This window comes from Pungitius pungitius, chromosome 20 (genome assembly GCF_949316345.1).
Source record: "Pungitius pungitius chromosome 20, fPunPun2.1, whole genome shotgun sequence".
Classification (NCBI taxonomy): Eukaryota; Metazoa; Chordata; class Actinopteri; order Perciformes; family Gasterosteidae; genus Pungitius; species Pungitius pungitius.
Window position 1 is genome coordinate 8576538 of NC_084919.1, and position 20646 is coordinate 8597183.

General features: G+C 40.8%; 2 protein-coding genes and 1 long non-coding RNA gene across 3 annotated transcripts in view; 2 read left to right on the forward strand and 1 right to left on the reverse strand.

The window, feature by feature from the left end:
• Nucleotides 1–892: 892 nt before the first annotated feature.
• Nucleotides 893–11751, reverse strand: ak9 (adenylate kinase 9). Its single transcript, XM_062559828.1, has 35 exons — nucleotides 11450–11751; nucleotides 10937–11034; nucleotides 10773–10836; nucleotides 10647–10699; nucleotides 10440–10536; nucleotides 10241–10353; nucleotides 9928–10095; nucleotides 9622–9732; nucleotides 9299–9373; nucleotides 9057–9158; nucleotides 8728–8867; nucleotides 8306–8628; nucleotides 7953–8071; nucleotides 7605–7740; nucleotides 7424–7520; nucleotides 7234–7346; nucleotides 6896–7090; nucleotides 6562–6692; nucleotides 6244–6450; nucleotides 5879–6163; nucleotides 5665–5783; nucleotides 5315–5534; nucleotides 5145–5198; nucleotides 4851–5066; nucleotides 4355–4573; nucleotides 4027–4243; nucleotides 3716–3917; nucleotides 3379–3525; nucleotides 3017–3234; nucleotides 2726–2922; nucleotides 2375–2544; nucleotides 1965–2063; nucleotides 1764–1866; nucleotides 1562–1676; nucleotides 893–1461 (listed from the first exon to the last, which is right to left on the reverse strand). The coding sequence occupies exons 1-35, from the start codon at nucleotides 11463–11465 to the stop codon at nucleotides 1253–1255; spliced, it is 5148 nt and encodes a 1715-aa protein (XP_062415812.1). The 5' UTR covers nucleotides 11466–11751; the 3' UTR covers nucleotides 893–1252.
• Nucleotides 3116–5972, forward strand: LOC134107863 (uncharacterized). The gene is made up of 3 exons (XR_009942832.1): nucleotides 3116–3227; nucleotides 5333–5741; nucleotides 5858–5972. It is a non-coding gene; the product is annotated as an uncharacterized LOC134107863 (long non-coding RNA).
• Nucleotides 11752–11860: 109 nt separating the features above from the next.
• The window catches only part of fig4a (FIG4 phosphoinositide 5-phosphatase a), a 30223-nt gene continuing 21437 nt past the window's right edge, over nucleotides 11861–20646 (forward strand). Inside the window, exons 1-10 of the mRNA XM_037449430.2 lie at nucleotides 11861–12023; nucleotides 12173–12285; nucleotides 13730–13828; nucleotides 14712–14835; nucleotides 17156–17312; nucleotides 17729–17779; nucleotides 17933–18096; nucleotides 18811–18939; nucleotides 19717–19817; nucleotides 20411–20573. Of these exons, the coding sequence (XP_037305327.2) occupies nucleotides 12223–12285; nucleotides 13730–13828; nucleotides 14712–14835; nucleotides 17156–17312; nucleotides 17729–17779; nucleotides 17933–18096; nucleotides 18811–18939; nucleotides 19717–19817; nucleotides 20411–20573 (1051 nt within the window). The 5' untranslated portion in view covers nucleotides 11861–12023; nucleotides 12173–12222. The remainder of the gene's footprint in view (nucleotides 12024–12172; nucleotides 12286–13729; nucleotides 13829–14711; nucleotides 14836–17155; nucleotides 17313–17728; nucleotides 17780–17932; nucleotides 18097–18810; nucleotides 18940–19716; nucleotides 19818–20410; nucleotides 20574–20646) is intronic.

Sequence of the window (20646 nt, forward strand, 5' to 3'; positions counted from 1 at the left end):
GTGTCATGGTGTGGGGAATATTTTCTTGGCACTCTTTGGGCCTCTTGGTACCAATTGAGCATCGTTGCAACGCCACAGCCTACCTGAGTATTGTTGCTGACCATGTCCATCCCTTTATGACCACAATGTACCCAACTTCTGATGGCTACTTTCAGCAGGATAAAGCGCCATGTCATAAAGCTGGAATCATCTCAGACTGGTTTCTTGAACATGACAATGAGTTCGCTGTACTCAAATGGCCTCCACAATCACCAGATCTCAATCCAATAGAGCATCTTTGGGATGTGGTGGAACGGGAGATTCGCATCATGGATGTGCAGCCGACAAATCTGCGGCAACTGTGTGATGCCATCATGTCAATATGGACCAAACTCCCCGAGGAATGCTTCCAGCACCTTGTTGAATCTATGCCACAAAGAATTGAGGCAGTTCTGAAGGCAAAAGGGGGTCCAACCCGTTACTAGCATGGGGTACCTAATAAAGTGGCCGGTGAGTGTATGTAGGCTATGTGCTTCTTATTAAACCTAAACCACATATCGCTGATGCACATATTAACCACTGAAAAACATGTGTATTTTTAGCCAAGCATCTTGCAGTTGATTTCAGGTGTGGAGAGGGATTATGTGGGGATGTGGCACCTTGCAGTAGGTCAGTGGGAGTGACTGAAAGATTTTCTGTAGCTGCAGGTAAAGCAAATCGAGGCACCTTTTTACAGGCAGGAAACGGCAAAGTAGGAGTAAAGCAGGGCTGAAAGGGTGTGGACAGGCAATAAGAAACCAGGCCAACTGGAAGGCTCAGGCTGCGGATGACCGGTGGTTATTAATGGACTTTGGATACACTTTGGATGAACTTTTTTGGAGTGGAAGTTTGGAATGATTCTCTGCTTGTAACCTTTTGGTGTTAGAAGCTAGTTTCTGACATTACAGTGTTTCTGTACGTGTATGAGTTTGTTCGGTTTGAAGGTATTTCATGACATGATATTTGTAGGTTGATGTGGGATCAAATAAATCAAATAAACTGTGCAACATAACAACGTAATTTGATGATGGTGGACAAAGGACTGTGAAAAGACAATAACATCTTGGGAAAAAAAAGAAATAACAACACGGATTAGTATTTTTCAGAATCGTATTGAATGTAAAAAAACACAAGCTAATCTATGAAACGCAGAATTGTGTGAGCGAATAAAACAAACTCCGATTACAGGTTCTAGTCAGACCATATTACACAATATGAAATAGCACAGGCACAGCTACAGGGCACTGTTAGCAACCGGCGAGTCTCTCAAGGCTAGGAACCGATTTAGTTTGAACTCAAAGTCAATGGGACGCTCCTCAGGAGGCCGCCAGTTCCCTCTCATCGTTGAGCTCAGGTAGGGAATGAGCGCACAGTCCTCTTCAAACAAAGCCAGCTTCTTCTTGTACTTCTTGCGGGTGTATTCGGCGCTCTTGTTGTTGAAAGCTGTAAAAAAAGGAAATATGATTGCTGCCATGATTATTAAATACAAGCAATTTGGAAATGATATTTCATGTTGCCCTAAGACAGCTTTGACACTGCTGACCTTTCAGATAGAAGGCCACATAGACGAGTGATGATCTTTGTATACTGAGGAAGGGGTACTTTGGTTTGAGACACCCAACAGCTGTCAAGGCCTTGATGACTGGCACTGCCACTCCCTAGAAGAAGAATTCATGCATGGCAGATGTCAAAGAGACTTCAGACACATACATGTACCAAATGGCATGTTTGAGTCTGTGTCTGACCTGTTCCAGATAGCCCAGAGTCGGAAGGGAAGTAAGAGGTACAGGTTCACAAAGAGGGGGAACTTTTTTGGGCAGCTTCTGGTTGCAGTAGGCCTCAGGAGTCCTTCAAAGATAACATTCACAGTAATCTGTGGTGGCCAAATGATACCACATTTTCTTCAAAACAAGAACACATGAGTTATAAAACGTTTAAATATACACCTCAAAAACTTGTCCTGTTTCTGCCTTGTCTCAAAAATGTAGATCCTTTCTCGGAATTCAACCGCATATTGCATCTTTCCTCGAACCAGAGCTTCATACCTTTGGACAAATAAACCTTCCATGAACCATCTCATATTAATCAATTTATTAAGAAATGGCAAGAATGTATGAAAATTCACAATGACTGGATAGAACAACAATTATGAGAGTATTATTTGTTTCTATTCACATTTCAATGTACAGTATATTGTCTGTACATATTTCTGTGTACACATGAATGCACTGATTTATTTTGTTTTGGATCTTAAAAACGTTTTGTAAAGAAATGGGAAAAAGTGAGTAACCATTTCTAGGTAGCTCTATTAACATTTATAGATGAATACCCAAGTGAATTATTAATCATAAAATACCTTTGCTTTCCATCCAGATAAGTGACCGGGCAGAAGCCCCTCATCTCGACCTGCTGTGGGAACCGGTATTTCACCTGACTCTCAGTTATCTTTTTTGGCCGCAGGTGTGGTTGTGGGAGAGTGTGTGCACAGCCGGGAGCCACAAAATGATCCGGTGTGGTCAGGAACCGCTGTGGTTGAGAGAGCAACGTTCAACCGTTGTTTTAATTTTCATCAAAGTTAACATCATACATTTGCATGTTAAAATAACAACATATGTACATTTTGAAATATTTGTATTGTATTTTGAACGATCATTATACTATGATGTCCAAATAATACAAACCACCTGATGGAGGAAACTACACTGACCTCCAGGTGGTCTTCGCCACACATTTTGAAATAGTTTCCCCTGAACTCAGCGGCATGAGTTAAGGCTGCAGTTTCTGAGCAGTCCACCAGGTGGCAGCACAAAGCCAGGCACACTGGGCAGTAGTGAGCAAACTCTTTAAGACGACACTGCAGCTCCTCGGGTGTGATGCACAGCCTGTCGATGGAGGCCGCTTGCCCTTGAAAATGACAGAGCAGAAGGATAATAAGCTTTGCTTATGGATTACATTTAAGTTTTCATTGCATGGTATATAAAGCTGATCTATCACTTACCGCTGCTTGTCCTCCAAAGGTAGTTGGAGACATGTTTCATGCTGATGCTGAGCTCCTTTGTAATTCTGTTCCAGAGCCACCATTTGCTCTTCATGCCATCGAGTGGGATCCAGTTCTGGTATTGTTCTTGGAAGTGGGGCCTAACATGCTCCATCTCCTGCTTGTAACAAGAGTTACGAAAGTGGAGGATCCCAGAGCTGTCGTGAGTCAGGTGAGGCCTGCAGTGGGAGGAGAGAGCGCTTCACAACTTGTTTTCATCCAGTAACATTGAGGGTTTGTTATGTGAAAAAACAGCTCCTCTGATTTCTGATGAGTATTCATGAGGATGTATATAGTTGCTATCGGTGTGTGTTTTCACTAACTTGTTGGGCTTCGTCTTGTCCAGAAGACCTCTCCTCACCACCTCCATTGTGTCCAGTTCCAGCTCAAAAAGTAACATGGGAATGATGCCCCGAGACGCAATCAGCTTTGACTGCTTAAGCGTCTTCGGAAAGCCATCCAACACATACCTGGGATGCCATTAAACATTGTTTTCTCAAACACACTCAAGCAGCAATAAAAGAGCACAGTATTTGCAGATTTCTTGAGAGTAAGAGCAAGAATAAAGTTTTGGCTTGAAATGTTAGGCTAAGGTAAAAGTTAGGACGTTTTCAACCTCTGAGTTTTGATAACTGAACAGGGCCGATATCCCCATCTTACCCCTGAGTAGTGGAGACCGAGCACATGAGCACCACCTCCAGACACTGAACGGCCAGTTCATCAGGCACAGCGGATCCCTGAGAGAGATACTTTTTCACCTGGACGGCCAGGTCTGTGTGCTCATGTTTGCTAAGCACCATACGCACGACACTGCCGATGGACAGACAGGCCAGCCCATATTTCTCAGCAAACATCTGTGCCACTGTGGAGCAAATAGAGAAGAATGCAGAACGGGAAAAGTGATGAGCGTTTGAAAAAGTGTAAGAGGGACAATTCTGTGTTGCTGATTTTCCAGCTGTCTCGGGGCTTACCGGTGGTCTTTCCTGATTTGGGAGGTCCAACAACTGCTAGTTTAACAGGAAGGGAAGGTCTGGGCTTTGGCTGTCTGAGGTACTTTAAGGGGTTCAGCATAAATGTGTTGCGGTTCTCTTTAGATACAAAGAAGTAAATATACTGATGGAAGATTAGGGGATATGTGGTTTTGAGAGGCCACTGCAGAGGCTGGAATGAATCTCGGTCTTTGTAGTGCTGTAGAAGAGGGAGGTGTGTGGACAAAACACACATGTTAAGAAATACATTATGGAAAGACTGTTTATAATAAAACTCATGCAAAAAGAAGTAAGACAAAACTACAAATACATTTATGGGATCCCAGCAGCCGAAGGCACTGTGGAGCTTGTAGGAGGAGAGCAGCAGCTGATGTGCCGTGCTGTACGAGATGGGATGGCAGCTTTGGAAGAGTGACTCCCTGTTGGTCAGCAGGGGCTGGATTTTCCGGAGCAGTTGATGTCGCACAACAGTGAGCTTGCGAGAGGCACTGATTGATACTGTGGGTATGTTTAGTTCCCCCAGAAGCTCCTGAAGATAGAACAGCATGAAGCAAAACATTTGAGTACATGGAAGTGAATGTACATCATGCAGACCACGTAAAGTCCCAATGGGTTGATCCTGGATCCAACTTGTGTCTCTGTAAAGCCAAAGGATTTGTTTTACATGTAGTCAAATATGATCAAAACGTTTAATGACGTTTAACTTACTACTTTGTTTGGTATAACTTGTAAATCTTTAGTAAATATTAAAAAGGGTTTCATATGTGCATGTCTGGCCAATGACATTAGGTTTTGCGTCTTTGTACCGTCACAGTAACAACGCTGTTTTCATCCGTCACATAACGCTGTGCTATCTCCGCCTCCAGCCTCTCAGACGCTTCCTCCTTAGTCTCCTCATTCTCAAAGTCTTCGTTTTCCTCCTCCAAAGGAAACTCCTCTTCCAGCATGTCCTCAATTCTGTCCTCTTCGTTGCTGGCAGCTTCATCGTCTTCATCGCCTTCTTCCTCCCCAGGATTTCTGAGCTGATGCGTTGGAGTCAGGAGGAAGGAAGTTTAAGCAGTGATGCAGAGGGACTGTTGGAATAATGAGGTTTTTTTTACCTTTGTATTTTCTGCCTTTGTGAGTTCAGCCCTCCTCTTGGCAATGTTCTCCTCCTGTACCAAAGGGAGTCGCTTGTTCCAGATACTGGCACACAATCTACACTCAATGCAGAACAATGCAGATAGTGTGTGTGCAGAGTAGATAGTCTTCTGAGTCGTCGCTCGCTCACCCTGTTCTTCTTGCGTAGATCTCGCAGGAGGCCCAGCTGTGCGTCCCGGCGGTCGCGGCGCTCCTGCCAGCTCTCCAAGAATGTCGGAAACAGACGCTTCTGGACGTCTGTGACGTCCACTGCCATCGTGACCACAACGTCAGGGAAAAGCTGTTTCCCCAACATGTACTGCACCTCATCGGGATTGTGGGGGAAGCCCTCCAAAATAAAACCTGTAGATCTTCAAGATGGAGAACGGTCAGGTTTAACAAACACTTTGTGTTGCCAGGTGAACAAAATAGATACATGTCCAAGTATATTACTGCACATGGGGCAGGATGAGAGTGTATTTTATGTTGATATACAACTACATGTATGGCTCCTGTTTCCAGTATGGTGCGATAACCATATCCAGGATCTGTGGAGTCAGTGGATCTCCATCAGACAGGTAGGCTTTAATTGCCTCTTCCTCATCAGTCAGAACCACTTCCTGTTGTAGACACACAACATACAAGAATAAAAAACCCTCACAGGCACCATAATAATGAAGTACTTCAACAACAGGGAAGTTCATCAAAAGCTGACCTCCTTTTCACTTATGTTGGAGGAGTCTTCCTCCAGCTCCTTCGTCTCCTCCTCAACCGTCCCCCTGGCTTCCTCTATCAGGGCCTCCAAATCCTCAGGAGACCCCAGGGAAGAATCGACCTCACCAGTATACGGTACCCGTTTGTTTGTCTTGGCCACGATGAGCGTTTGGAGTTGCTCTCTGAACTGAATATGAAAGATACCAAGCTGCCGGGCGAGCCACTCCCCGTTAGCGGTCTTGCCCGACCCTCGAGTGCCGAGCAAAAAGATCCGCAGGGCGGGAGGCTGGGATGGGAGGTGACAAGAAACCTGTTAGGGATTTTCTTTCTTTAACTTGTTCCTTCTCTACCTTTGTCAGCTTGTACCTTGAGAGGCTCAGTCTGTGCAACGAATTGAACTGGGTTTTGGAGGAAGGAGTCCCTGGCTTCGATGCTGGAGAAGTAGAAGGTCTTCTCGCGGTACTTGGCGGCAATTTCGTCCGTGCATGGCCACAAGACGTTGTGTTTCTTTAAGGCCACGGGACAGAAATGATGGGTATCGCCTAATAACCTCTTGAAAGTTGAGTCACCCTGCTTTCATTGAGAGGAAGGAGATGCTGGTATCAACTGACAAGAAAAAAAAAGCAGGCGCGTATTTTCAGTATCTTAAACTGCAGTTTTATAAACCACTGCTTATTTACTGACTTCGTGCTCTTCCTCAGCTGTGTCATTGTCACTGCTGTTTTCCTCGGCTCTCTCCAACTCCGCCTCGATATCCTCTGCCTCTATGTCCAGGTCCATTGCTGACAGCTCCCAACATACATGCTCAAAGGGTTCTGAAAATCATAAACAAACTGGGTATCTAGTAGCTGTAGTAGTCACCTTGTTAGGTAAACCATTACAAATCTATGTCACAAGTATATATCATAGCAATATGGAATTTACTTGAAACCTGACTTTCCATTCTAGCCAATTAAAATGAATAAGGTTTGTGCTGTAACAAAAGTGTGAGTGATACTTCAAAAAAGGTTGCACTCACTCTCCATTTGAAGGACCACCTCTTGAAGCAGGTCCTCAGAGCTTTTGTCGCCGATATCCAGCACCGAGTGGACGACGGTTAATGCATACTGCATTTGGCCCCATTCAGACACAAACTGTTGCAGTTGCATTTTATAGTCATTCATTTCCGAGCTGTCTGGGTAACCCATGTCCCAATGGTCGGGTAGTTCCACAGCTTAACACCGAACGTAGATGGAGAGCGTAAAAGAACAAGAGAAAAGTTCATTTAGTTCAATTTGGCTTTTAGGGTGCTTACATACAGGTTTGTACATATGAAAACAGCAGAAGGGATTTAAAAATGGAATTAAAGTGTCTCACCTTTCTTTTCGGTAACGGCAGGATCTGCAGTGGTCTCTTCGACAACTGTCTCTAGATGAGTTTGCAGCTGTGCAGGCTCGTCCTCTACTTCTGATTCTGGCTCCTTCTGGTTTCTACAAAGGTCAGAAATTAAGCACAATAACAAAGCTCCATAGAACAACCCATCTTATTTTGACAGCCATGCACTCACAATGCCTGTTTCTCCTTCGCGGATTGCTCGTCCTGCAACCTCTTCCTTACTGCGTTGTCCACGCTGTCTTTGTTTGTCTCATACAATCTCTTCAAAACTGTTCAACAGTGACAGAACTTACATTCATTAATTATCAAGTGTACATATTCATATAGTGATGCACTGCTTCCGTGTCTCGTACCCTGGTTGCCATCACTGTCTCTGAGACAGAAGAGGATGTCTGGCAGGAGTCCAGCTTGCTGTATAGCATTCATTTGGGAAAGGTCTTTGGGAAAGTTGTCAAGCACCCAACCAAAGCCTGTTTCAGCCTCTTCTATCTGTAGCATCACAATTGAAGCTGATTATAGATGATATACATACACACATTTCAGGCCAAATTCTCAACTTAATTTAGGATTGCTCAAAAATGGGAAATAACTGACATCTTGTTTGTTGTTGATGATAAATGGCAAATGGAAAAAAGGAAAAGCAACTTTTATAACCAAAAGCTCGTGTAAGTAAAGCTGCCATTTTACAGATTATGATGTACCTCTTTCACACGCTTCTCCAGTACCTCGGCATACAGGCTGACGGGAGATGTGCGCATATGTCTAGCTTCTTCCAGAGCGGACTGCACCATGGCCTGTACCTCTGGATGATCACCCGTCACTGAAAACAGTAGAACATATTTGAAACAAATATGGTATATTGTGCTGTCACAGAGCTGCAGGATTCATAAGTTACAATATTCAAATGTATGCTACATTGTAGATTCAATGGCGGATGTGCAAAATAACACATTGTTGCGGAGATAGTTATGAAACTATAGAACATTGTGTTGAAGTTATCTAAAAAAATAACATTGTTGTTATAAATTCTGTAAATACTGCAAACCCAACTTGCCTGAATTCTGCTCGCCATCCTGCTCCATCTTTATCCTGATTTTCTCCATAGCTATCTGTTTTGTCTCCTCTTCAACTTTGTCAAGCCTCTCCTGCTCAACCTTGGCCAGAAGTGGCTGCACCAAGACCTCCACATCAAGCACCGATGCATTGTAGTGCTGAGCTAGAAGCTTACATAGAGTGCTTTTCCCTGCCTTTGGAGGTCCAATGATGGAAACTCTGCAAGGGGGTCTGGGCATCGGAGGAAGTAAATATGGTCGCGGGTTTCTTACAAACTTTTGGTAGGCCTCCTGAGAGGAGAGGAAGTACAATTTGTCCTGGAAGCTGCAGAGGAGATTGGAATGAGAGTTAGCTGCCATTTTTTTGCCAGTGTCATTTGAAGCTGGATCAATCCCGTACCAACGCATACTAACAATGACTCACCCAACACATAATTCCGGCTTGCCAGAAATGATCTGGCCCTCTCTCAGAGCGACGGGACAAGTTCGGCCCCAGCGGCTCCTTCTCCATCTAAAGCCGGGGGCCACTGCCATGGAGGAGGACATTGATCTCAATAGGTCCTCCTGGAAAAGAGATGGACTCAGGGTTGAAGTAGTTCTATTTGAAATGTAATTTAGTGCAGAGAATGTGTTTGAAGCATCTGTTCAGGCATAATTTAAAGATATCCGGCAATAGGTACATTTATTGCATCACCTTTGTGTTTATAGATACGTTTTAAAAATTTAATGTGAATATGGTCACGAATAGCAGACCGTGTCAATTTCCTCTGGTGATTCCTCATCATCAGCCTGGTGGAGGAGGACTGGAATGGAGACGTGCTTTATTGACATGGATCCAAGACGGGACATTACAGACTAGAAACAATGAAAACAATAAATAAGCCAACAGAATACATTGTTAGTCACATTTTAACAGCATATGCCATAAATTGTTTATTATCATATTTGCAATACTGCAACAGGGAAGATGGTAAATTTATCCCTGGTGTGTTTACTGAGTGCAGTTCTTCAGGTGGGTTGTTTCCATCCAGCTCCACCAGAAAGACAGGGTTGTGGCCTAATATATATTCCTAAAAAATAAATGAACGTACAATTTAGCAACCATAGTATTTTTTACATATTTTAAACATTACATCTGTTATTTTCTCATTGTATTTGTTATAATAATAACAATTTAAAATGTGTGATAAATGGATCACTTTCACTCATGTGAAATTGTATACCTAACTCATAGCCGCATCATGTTTGTGGAGTGATATGTTTGTATAATTTTGTAATTTTTGAGCCAGTCAGATATTTGAGTTTTGCCGGAACTCACCTCCAGTGGTCTGAGCACAGTATCCTTGTACATGTTGATTCTAGCAAAAGCATTTCCATCCAAATTTTCTGGCGTCCACACCATTTGGCCGATAATATCCTTTTGGAGATCCTGCAGGCGAAACAAACCCATTTAGTACGACAAGGAATTCTGACCACACAGTAAGGCTTTCTTGTTTGATGACATTGAGGACAGAACTTGGAGGAAATTCAAATAGTGTTAATAATTTAAATCAAATTAGTGTATAACAACAAAGACAGGACGTTTTAAACCCATTGGAAAGAGGGGTTTTCCCAGAAGCCATACCTGCTTCTCCTCCTCCTCCTCCTCCTCCTTCTCCACTTCCTCATCCTTGTCCTCCCTCTTCTTGTTATATTCCTCCACACGCATCCACTGTCCCCTGTTGTACAGCTGGCCTGTCTCTGGGTGCAGCTTCAGACCGGAGAGCCGACGGACCAGGTCCTTGTCTGCACACTGTTGGAGGAACGCAGTGTTAGGTGCACATACGTACGACTGTTTGTGGGTATATGAACCTGTACAAAGAGAAAAGGGGATAGAATTACTTGAAGCAGTTGCTGCTCAATGCAATGCAGAACTCTAAATGGGAGACATGTGTTACCTTGATCTTGATGATGAAATCTGGTGTTAGTTTGAGGCTTTTGATCAGCTCGAGCTGCTCGTGGATTTTCAGAAACTCTTCTGACATGAACGGTAGGCAGCTCAGTACATACCCTGTATTACAACACATGTTTTATCAAGTAAAAGTAGTGGGAGAGCTAACACAAATGTTGAAATGTTCAATCTGAATTCATGTTTACCATAGTGCTCCACATCTGCCGAGTTAAGCCTAGCAAGAATCAGCTGGAGCACCATGTCTTCTGGAACACTTCTCCCCTCAGATAAGATATTCAAGAGCTAAAAGAAAAAGCAATATATATATATATATATATGAAGTAAAATATATATATATATTTCTAGGGAAAACACATGAGATTGAAAAGGATCACTTAACCTTTGATACTCACCTCCATGCCTTGCTTTGTTTGATTTTTTATGTGATCGTTTAGCAGATCTGTATCTGAAAAAATATAGAAGCTGATGAGAAATGTTTGAATTAAGATGAGAAAAGTTTATTAGTAAATTTTACTTACCATCAATTAAGATACACTTACAGGACTCTGATATTTTTTTTGCCAATGTGGATTTGCCAACACCCTACCACAAAGATAACCACACAATTCAGATGGATTCAATGGATAATATTAAAGGTATTAGAAGAATTGAGGGCATGTGTGTATAAAACAAAGATTAATACCGGTCTTCCAACTATTACGAAGCAGGTGGGTTTGGCAAGAAGACTCTCTCTCTCAGCTTCATCTTCTATTATGTTGTCCACTAACTGATCTACTTGGGCTGATTGGATATAAATGTAACGTACAGAGAGAATGACAGTCAAAGACAGAACGGTGATAGATCCTTTCTCAGTGTATTTTAATATTACACGTTAACTGATGATCTTACAAGGCTAACATTATTTACACGTGAACCTTAACTTAACCCCGATTGGCCAATGTAAAAATCAATCAATCAATCAATCAACTCTTTATTACAGACTCAAGGTCTAGATTAAAAAAAACAGTAAGTACACATATATATAAAATAATACAAACAGGGTCACAAGATGAGTACATAGACCTACAAATGCTGTATGAAAAAACAGCTGTACCAATGTCTCCACAGCTGGGACTGGTAGCGTGAAGTGCTAAACTTTATAAAAATGAATTAGCCACAGGTAATTTACGTAATATTTCAAAAGAAGTTTACTCACCCTTACTTTGGAACATCGTTTTTATTTGTATCTGTTCATGTGCATACTGTATCACCGTTTGTTCACCAGGATAATGTAATTTTGGCGGAACCTAACATTTGTTGTGAATAGTCACCCGATACGGTTACTATAGCAACAAACTACTGTGGGTTTGACGTTGAAGCTAGCTAATAACTTTCTTTTTTACATTTTTAAATACATTTTCTTCATTAAGAGGTGTCTTTCATTATTTCTAAATATCGCGTTAAAGTAGTTTTCCGAACATAAAAGACAAAACGAGGACTTGATTGTCGGCATTTGTTAATCGCGTTTATAGCCCGTTAAGCTTTTGGGCTTCGCAGGGCACCGTATCAGTTGACACGAGATTGGCGGAACCAGTCACCTGACTAAAACATAGTCATGTTACTTTTTACTTACATGCTAGCTGTACTTACCTGAGCAGATTAAACACACAATTAATGATTCAAACACGTTGAAAGAAGATGTTTAGGCTACCGGAGGAAATGCATATTATCTAAACCGGTGATGACTTTTGGCTAACGCAACTAGCTAACGTAAAATAGCTAAATTAATGGTAAGTGACGCTGATTAACTAGGCTATAGGACGATAAGAGGTTCTTAATGAAGTGACACGTTTAACCAACGTAGGGATGCCTTGTCGCTTTTGTAATTTACGATGTGACGGATTAACGTTTTTTATGTTGTGTTTCGTTTGCTTTGCAGCTCGTCTTCTCCACTGGATTCTGACAGTTTGGAGAACACGGGGTTAAAAAATGCCTCAGTCAGCCGCTACCATCAGTGGGATCCAGAGGATGGTTCTGTACGAAACCAGAGCCGTAAGTCCTCATTGACCTTTATGCTGTTATTGTAACCTTTTCATAATGACTTTCAACACGTCCTGATCAGTTGGTCCTTTGGTTGCACCTGGGAGCCAACAACACCCCTTTCAGTTACATCACATGACAAAGCGCTGATTAGACGAACAGGATGAGGGGAAAAAAAGCTTATTTTAGAAAAAGCATGTCTCACTTATTTGCAGAATTTTGTTAGACATTCGTAAGGATCCACGCACAGATTGTTCCACTCATGTGTTGTTGTGTTAGAGGCACACACAAGGATTGGAGCTTCATAGCACACACACACTTTTCCACCAGCTTTCACAGTCGAGTGACCCTTGCTAGTAAGGACACATTATGTAGTTAGGCGAGGCAGTATAAATGATCAAATCTCCATCCCAACATAGAACATTATTTTCCCTTGCTGCAATGCGGACTGCACTGATGGATTTTCTAGTCTTTTTGATGTAAGAAAGACACTCTTAACTTGAAGAACTACATAAGCTGGAAATATAACTGTGATGAAGCGAGTTGGCAAACACTAGATGGCAGCAAAAGAGTTTGGTGATTTGTTACTCCAGGGATTCCCTTGGTGTCAGTCGGGTTACCTGTAAATATTTGTTTAGTTTTGAATAAGATTACATTTCTCATTAATATGCCGGTATGCACACACGACTGCGCCATCATGTGCATGGTGCTTTCCTCACTGTCTGTTGCTTTGTTTTGCAAACACATCCTCTATTTTCCAAAGACCTACAATGACACTAGTGTTTAAATAAGGATGCGCTATAACAGTGTGGTAGATGGCTGATGGACAGGAAATACTTAGACGGTAAAGCGGGAAAACATTTGTCACAGTTGAGCTATCATAATTTCTGTCTGTCTATTCTACCCATCAGGGGATGAATGGACTGTCTTAACTATTGTGGACAGAGGGCTCTATAAGGTATTGGGGAACAGGACAAAATGGCTCTAATGGCTGCGGACTGTACTGATACAAAGTGTCCCAATATAAAATGTTCTTTAGAGGACAGAAAATATCAAGCCATCTTTCAACCCAGTGTGAGGTCAAATAATGACATGAAAGAAAAAGGGAAAAAGTTGTTCAAATATGTAGAACGTTATGTGTGGATTCCCTTTTGTAAGTTCAGTCTTCTGATTCATTAATTTCTAATTAGGGTTGTTCATTGTGGAGAAAAAATGTTGCACATTATTATTATTGATAAGACAGAAAGACTTCAACCAAAGGACTGCACTGTAAGAAGGGTGTCCTCTCTAATATATACTATATAAATATATATATATATATATATTTTTTTTTTCTTCACACAAGTAAAGGCTTTCATTTTTATAATCAGCGTATACATATTCTCCATGTGGCAAATGTCAGCTCAGCCATAATTCATTTTAGTCATAATGTATATTGCTTTTATTATCTTTCCAGAGGTATTTTTTGGTGGGAACCAATCAGGCACAAACAAGACACAGAGTCCTGAAGATTGACCGCACTGAGCCCAAGGACCTGGTCATCATTGATGATAAGGTAAGCACTGGATTTTCAGTACAATGCTAATATAGTATATGCTTATGCAATGCAGTGCGGCATGCTCGGATAAAATTGAAAATCACTCGTCTTAAGTGTATTAAGGGTGACAGCTTAGCTTTGGACTGCTGAATGCGCCTCCTATTTTGTTCTCCGCTGCTCATTACCAGGATCTTTTGAGTTTGAGTTTTTTAGGGGGTTGATTGTGATTATGATGTCTAATTATATCAAATCTAACTAAATATGTATGTAAACCCTTGTTTGTGGTTGATTAGTAGGGTAGCGTGTTTAGTAAGCACAGTGTTGATGCTTAAGAATGTGATGAAAAAGTGAAGGTAAACGGGTATATAAAACACAATATTGCAATGTAATAGCTGTGCAATATATTCTTACACCCCTATAATAGGATCTCTGCATTTTACTGTAGAGATCATATTTCATACTATAGTGGGTTAGTGCATTACTGCTATTTTTCTGTTGATCTTTTAGTGCAGAATATATGTTGTGAAAATGATTCGGATGAACAAGGTTCCTGTGAAGATGACTCACATGCAAAGGCTGTTGGACCATTTGCATATCCTTTCATAACTGCTGTTAATTAATTCATATTCTTCCTTTATTTCCTCATTAAGGATCTTTAAACCTTTTGTAGAAAAAGGCCATTGATTAAACATGCATGGTAATAATTTGCATGTTACTGCAAAGAAAATAATTTTATGGAATTCCCACTGGCTTTAAACCAAGTAATTAGTCAATATTTAAGCAGCACTTTTTAGAGGTAAATTAACCATGTCCTATTTTCTTCTCTTATTGCAAGGTAAAATGAACGGTATGAAAATGATTTAAATGCGTGAATGGCTTCTCACAGTGTATTTATCTGCAGCATGTGTACAACCAGCAAGAGGTCCGGGAGTTGCTGGGCCGCCTGGACCTGGGAAACCGCACCAAGATTGGGCAGAAGGGTTCTTCGGGACTGTCCAGGTCTTTCTCAGCCTTTGGCATTGTGGGTAAGTGCTGTCCTTCCACTCGCTTCACTGGCACGTCATCAACCACTGTGGCGTGCACTGAAAACACCATGTAACTCGGTGGTTCCACAGCAGTACATATTGACCTGGTTTGGCATGTTACAGTCAGTGCTGGAGATGGAAAAACATTGTAATATAGTATAGTATTCAATTGTCAGGTTTCATATCATTCCCATCAAGGGTGTAATCAGAAACAGAAAAATGCTTTTTTACATTTCTAAGTATTTTGTTTTGATGGAGGATACAGACCTATGCAGTTACTCCCAAAAATAGTTTATTGTGGCTCCTTACTGGCCTTTTGGTTAGTCAAGACATGGAAACATAGGCCGCTCTCATTGTCAAGGTCAACTTGTTTGGTCTGTCCGCACTATTAATAAAAGCCAAGGTTTGTGTTGCACAAACTGATCGTCACACTCTGCGTCTCTTCTGCCTGCGTTCGCACTCCAGATGCTGTGTGAAAAGTACTTGGTGTGTGAGTATGATGTATAGCCATGACCTACATTTTATGTAACACACATTCTAATGCACAACAACAGAGGAGTCCGTTCAGTTTGTCCCCATAACTTGACCCTGCAGTACTGAGCCTTCGCTTTTATTTTTGCGGTTAGTTTATCGTAGATCATTTATTCGCTAATGGAAACGTTCATTTGAAAGAAAAAAACTGCAAATATTTCTGGCATTCAGTGTGTGGGTGTGTGTCAATCTGTTTACATATCCATTTCTGGCAACAACAAAAAAAGAAGTCGCTTTAGTATTTAAGCCAAACTAATCATTACATGTGATCACTGAACTTTCCGAGGTGTCGGTCACACTGACACAGACAGATTGTGACTTTGACATCCGCTTGAATAATTAGGTGTTTTCACCATTGTTGCCTCATGCCATCTTTGTTCTCGAGACACTATTTTCCAATGTCAGTGTGTCAGATGGAATAAAAGTGTTTTGGTCGGGTTCAGTCTATTAAGGGAGACACTTGACTTGCACATTTTTGCTACTGTGTATTATGAGTAACAAGCAGAGAGAATGTTATTCTCTTTCATTTGCCTTGTTTTGTCAGGCTGACCCATCACTACCAGGCAACAAAATGAACGTCGTTCACCAAAACCCAGAGTGAAAGAACATCTTGTTTGCTCTCATTCAAGACATGGTTGATTGTTATTGTGCTGTATAAAACTCTTCAATTTGGATACAGCAGCTGATAGTTACAGTAAAGGCTTCTCCCAATTATGCATCATCCTTAGTTTAGTGGTGCCTTCATAAGAGGAATCCTTCAAACATTTAGATAGACTAATATTATAGGTTATTTAACAGATGTGTCAATGAAGTAAGAATAAAATAAATCATTGTTTTAAAGCCACGTTGTTTTTTAGAGAACTTGCAGTGCTGCTATTTTTTACCCAATCTTTTTTTCATAATTAAAAAAGACGTGTCTTATATTAAATGAAAGTATGAAAACATGGAAAAGCTAGTGAACTACTATTCAAGGATTAAGAAAATTAAACAATTGGAACTCAAAATTGGCTTATTTGTAATATTTAGACGCATGGACATAAAAAGCTTGATTAAGTTTTTCTGCAAATCAGCAGATTTGACACTTGATGCATTGGATCAAATACAATACAGTATATTCAATGCATAAACTGAACTTCATATTGTTCTAATAATTTTAGAAAGCCCATTTCTGCAAACATTTGATTTGGTGAAATTGTGTGGACGTATATTTTTTACAGAATTGGTTTCTAATGTAATTTGTTGTTTTGAAGTATCCACCGATCTACATCACACTGTATGAGCTGGCGTAATTTGTGCATTTTCATTGTTTGATGAAACTTGAGTGTCTGTGATTATAAATAGTCAGACTTCTTATTTAGGTGCATAATTGCACCTGGGAGTCACAATTCATCCGTGAACAAATTTGTTTTAGCCGTTATATAACAAAGCTGTATCCCACTTACATAAAGTACTGGTCTTAATAGGGCACAATAATCAGGCAGCTATAAAAAAACACACATCCAAAACCTTTTTAACAATAAGAAAATGGCTCATCTGAAGCTTAAGGTATGTTCTTGTGTGGGTCACTCTTTGTGCCAGATGTTGACAGTAGCATTTAGGTAAGCTAGTGATGTATGACATACAAACACTCCTTCCCCTCAAATGTTGTTTACTTGTTTGTTCTGGCTGATATGGATTTACTTGTATAGACAATTCTCGTAATGGTTGGAAAAGTGTTCCTTGAAAAAAAGATTTGACCAGATTATTAAAAAAAAATCAGAATTAGTTCATGTTTTTACTTTTTTCACAGGTTTTGTGCGTTTCCTTGAAGGCCACTACATTGTGTTGATCACCAAGCGTAGAAAGATGGCCGACATTGGTGGCCACTCCATCTACAAAATTGAAGACACCAGCATGATCTACATTCCCAATGACTCTGTCAGGGTTACACACCCGGATGAAGCAAGGTACTGCCTCGTTTCCCCCCTTATTAGGATGCATTAGAGTTTGAAACGCATGTTAAGAGAAAGCGTAGTTGCTATTAGCAACATGCACTTTTCCTGTCTTTGTGCGCACACACACACACACACACACACTCACAAATTGCAATCTGATTTGTTTTAAAACACACCATAGTCTCCACAAGACAAGCTTCAGTTGGAAACCCTTCACTTTACTCTGATTTACACTTTTCTTTTACACAAAGCCAATTAATAAATGTGGTGGAACTGCCTTCTAAGATCCCATTTGAATGTATTATGTCAATCATAAACCTCCTAAAGTGATTATAAAAGCTTAATGACTTGTTAATAAATTCCCTGAATAGATGACTTGTTTTATGATGCTCATATCAAATTAGTTAAATCATTTTTCTCTCTCTTAGATATGTGCGTATCTTTCAGAACGTGGACCTATCCAGTAACTTTTACTTCAGGTAAGGAAAAATCTCACAATTCTTCCTCAAGACGGTTGAATTTTCAGTCTGTTTTTTGGTTGCAGCCAAATGTCTTTTGGCCAAATTTTACACTTGTCAAGGAACAGCAGAGGATGTGTTTGTTTCAATGGCTTTCGTTGCTCTACCCTGCAGCTACAGCTACGACCTCAGCCATTCGCTGCAGTACAACCTCACTCTGCTGCAGAGGCCTTACGAGCTGTGGTCGTCACCAACTTCCTTCGCTGAGGAAGAAGTACAAAAACAGAGCAAGCATGACAGCTTCGACATCTTTGAAGACGAGGGTCTACCGACACAAGGTGAGAGGATGTTGATCAACAACCCATTTATACTTTGTTTCTTCTGTTGGCTGGAAGAGACCCTAGACATGTGTAATTGTTTGATCTTGATGTCCTAAAAGGACATTTTCTTATCCGTAGTGGGAAGACTCCAATTTGGAGAACAAAAAAACACTTGTGCTCAACAACAACAACAACAACAACTGGTTAAGAGTAGTGTGGAGTCAACAGTCAATACAGTTTTAAATACTTTAAATACTTGTACTGTGAATCTGTGTCCAGGCATGTAAACATACAGCAGGAAATGTTGTTTACTCAATGTTACATGAAAATGTTTTGTTATTTATGTTAATTTTGCAATCTTTTTCATTTTCTTAAGATTTGACTCTGTTTGCACCAAAAAAAAGAAATTTACACCTGCAGGAAAATGACTGAATGCATGAAGCACTTTACTGCAACACACTGCAGAGTGACCCACTGATTTAAAAAATGTACTTAACAGATAACATTTTAGGGATATATATTATTACCTTAATGCCCATGACAAAATGGTCCAATCCAACGAAATATATTTAAAAAATCGACTTGACTCCTGCATCTCCAAATGTTTATTTTATTTTTTTATTTTATATTATTATTTCTTCTCATTCTTGCTTTCTAATGGCTTGATTTGATTGGACCCCATTTCAATCAAACGATCCTACGGTTGTATGTGTTCTTGCTCTTCCACCACAGTGCTTTACGGCGTGCAGAGCGAGCCGTACCACAAGTACGTGTGGAACGGGAAGCTGCTGGAACGAGTCAAGGACATAGTGCATCGTGACTGGCTCATGTATATAATCCACGGCTTTTGTGGCCAGTCCAGTATCCTTTGAGAGATTGCAGTTTCCTTCATTTTGCTTAATTTTTTTCTATGGCTCTTTTAATTGACATGACTCCACTGCTTTTGTTCTTAAAAACAACATTGCATAAAACTGTGTAGTGCCTTCTTGGGATTTTGTTTGGAAAGAACGCGACAAGTGTCTTCTGGATTTTCTGAGAAGCTCTTGTAGTAATAATGCATCATGGGCAACTGCTGCAGAGCGGCTTAGGCAGGAACTGAGTAAACATTAAAGTCTAAACACGTTACTTACATTTTCATTGGCAAATATTTTTAATTAATTGATTTTATGCCTGTGTTTAATTTGGAGTAGGAGTATAAACAAATTGAATAAGATGCACCCACACATTGTCACCGTGTTTCCAAGGTGACAATGTGTGGGTGCTTTGAGTTTACACAATTCCTGGAAACCGTTTGGCATTCACTACCGTTTCTCTGAGTGAGAGGATGGATGTATTGAGATTCAGCAGATAAAAGTGCATCCGGAGACTGAAGCACGCAATAAAAATTGATAGATATTGAAGATAGTAATGAAAATTAACATTGATAATTAATGTCAACCGTTCGAATGTTGTTTCTACTATTTCAATATGATGCAAAATAATGAATGATACAAGATTGCAGGGAGGGTGAAAACTAAAACTACGCTGAAGATCCATTACTGTAAGTGCATGTCTAATGTTTGTGCACGTTTTATGTGTTTGTTTGATGGTTTCAGTGGATATTATTATTGTTTTTATTCCTTTACCTACCAACTTCAGAGCTTCTGATCTACGGCCGACCGGTTCACATCACCCTTATTGCCAGGCGCTCCAGCAAATTTGCCGGTACTCGCTTCCTCAAAAGAGGAGCCAACTGTGAGGTACAGCTGTTGCCGAGGCAACAGGAAAAATAGATAGCGGAGGCTGAGGCTGAGGGAGAGCCACCGAGAGGATTTAGATGACTCAGGGTGATCACAGGGGGTTAATATGACCCGCTGCCTCCTCCTACAGTATGCATGAGTGTCTGTGTGGGTGTGTTGTGTGTTGTGGGAGGAAGTTAGGAGGGAACATAGATAACCTGCCATCCTGACTGGGACACAATTTTCAGTTACCTGCTATTGTGGTCAATGACAAGTAAAGTAGATTTACTGCATAGAAAATTGGACATATGTTTGATTGTAGCATAATGTTAGTTCAGTTGTTACTGCAGGACAAGCTCCAGGGTTATTTATGATGTTTCTTGATGGTTTTGTTTCACTAACTCATGTCAGTGGGCCAGCATGCATTTAGGGTCACCGCTTAAATGCTCCTTTTTAATATTATCAATTACACTTTTGGTTGTCGTGATTATTTTTCTTGTTCACCGTGATCAATGAGAATCACGTAATGTAATGGTAAGCACTAGAACAGTAGCAAAAAGGATCCTTGTGGTGAGCTTGTTTCATCAGCATTTGCGTTTGTGTATTATTTCCAGGGGGATGTGGCTAATGAAGTGGAGACAGAGCAGATCGTCAATGACGCCTCAGTCATGTCCCTCACAGCAGGAAGTTACTCCTCATACGTCCAGGTGCGAGGTTCAGTCCCGCTCTACTGGTCCCAGGACATTTCCACCATGATGCCAAAACCCCCAATACGATGTAAGACTCCCGATGAACTCGGCACATCAACAGTGTTTTCGTGTTAAGTGGTTATTTAAGAATTTATGAATGC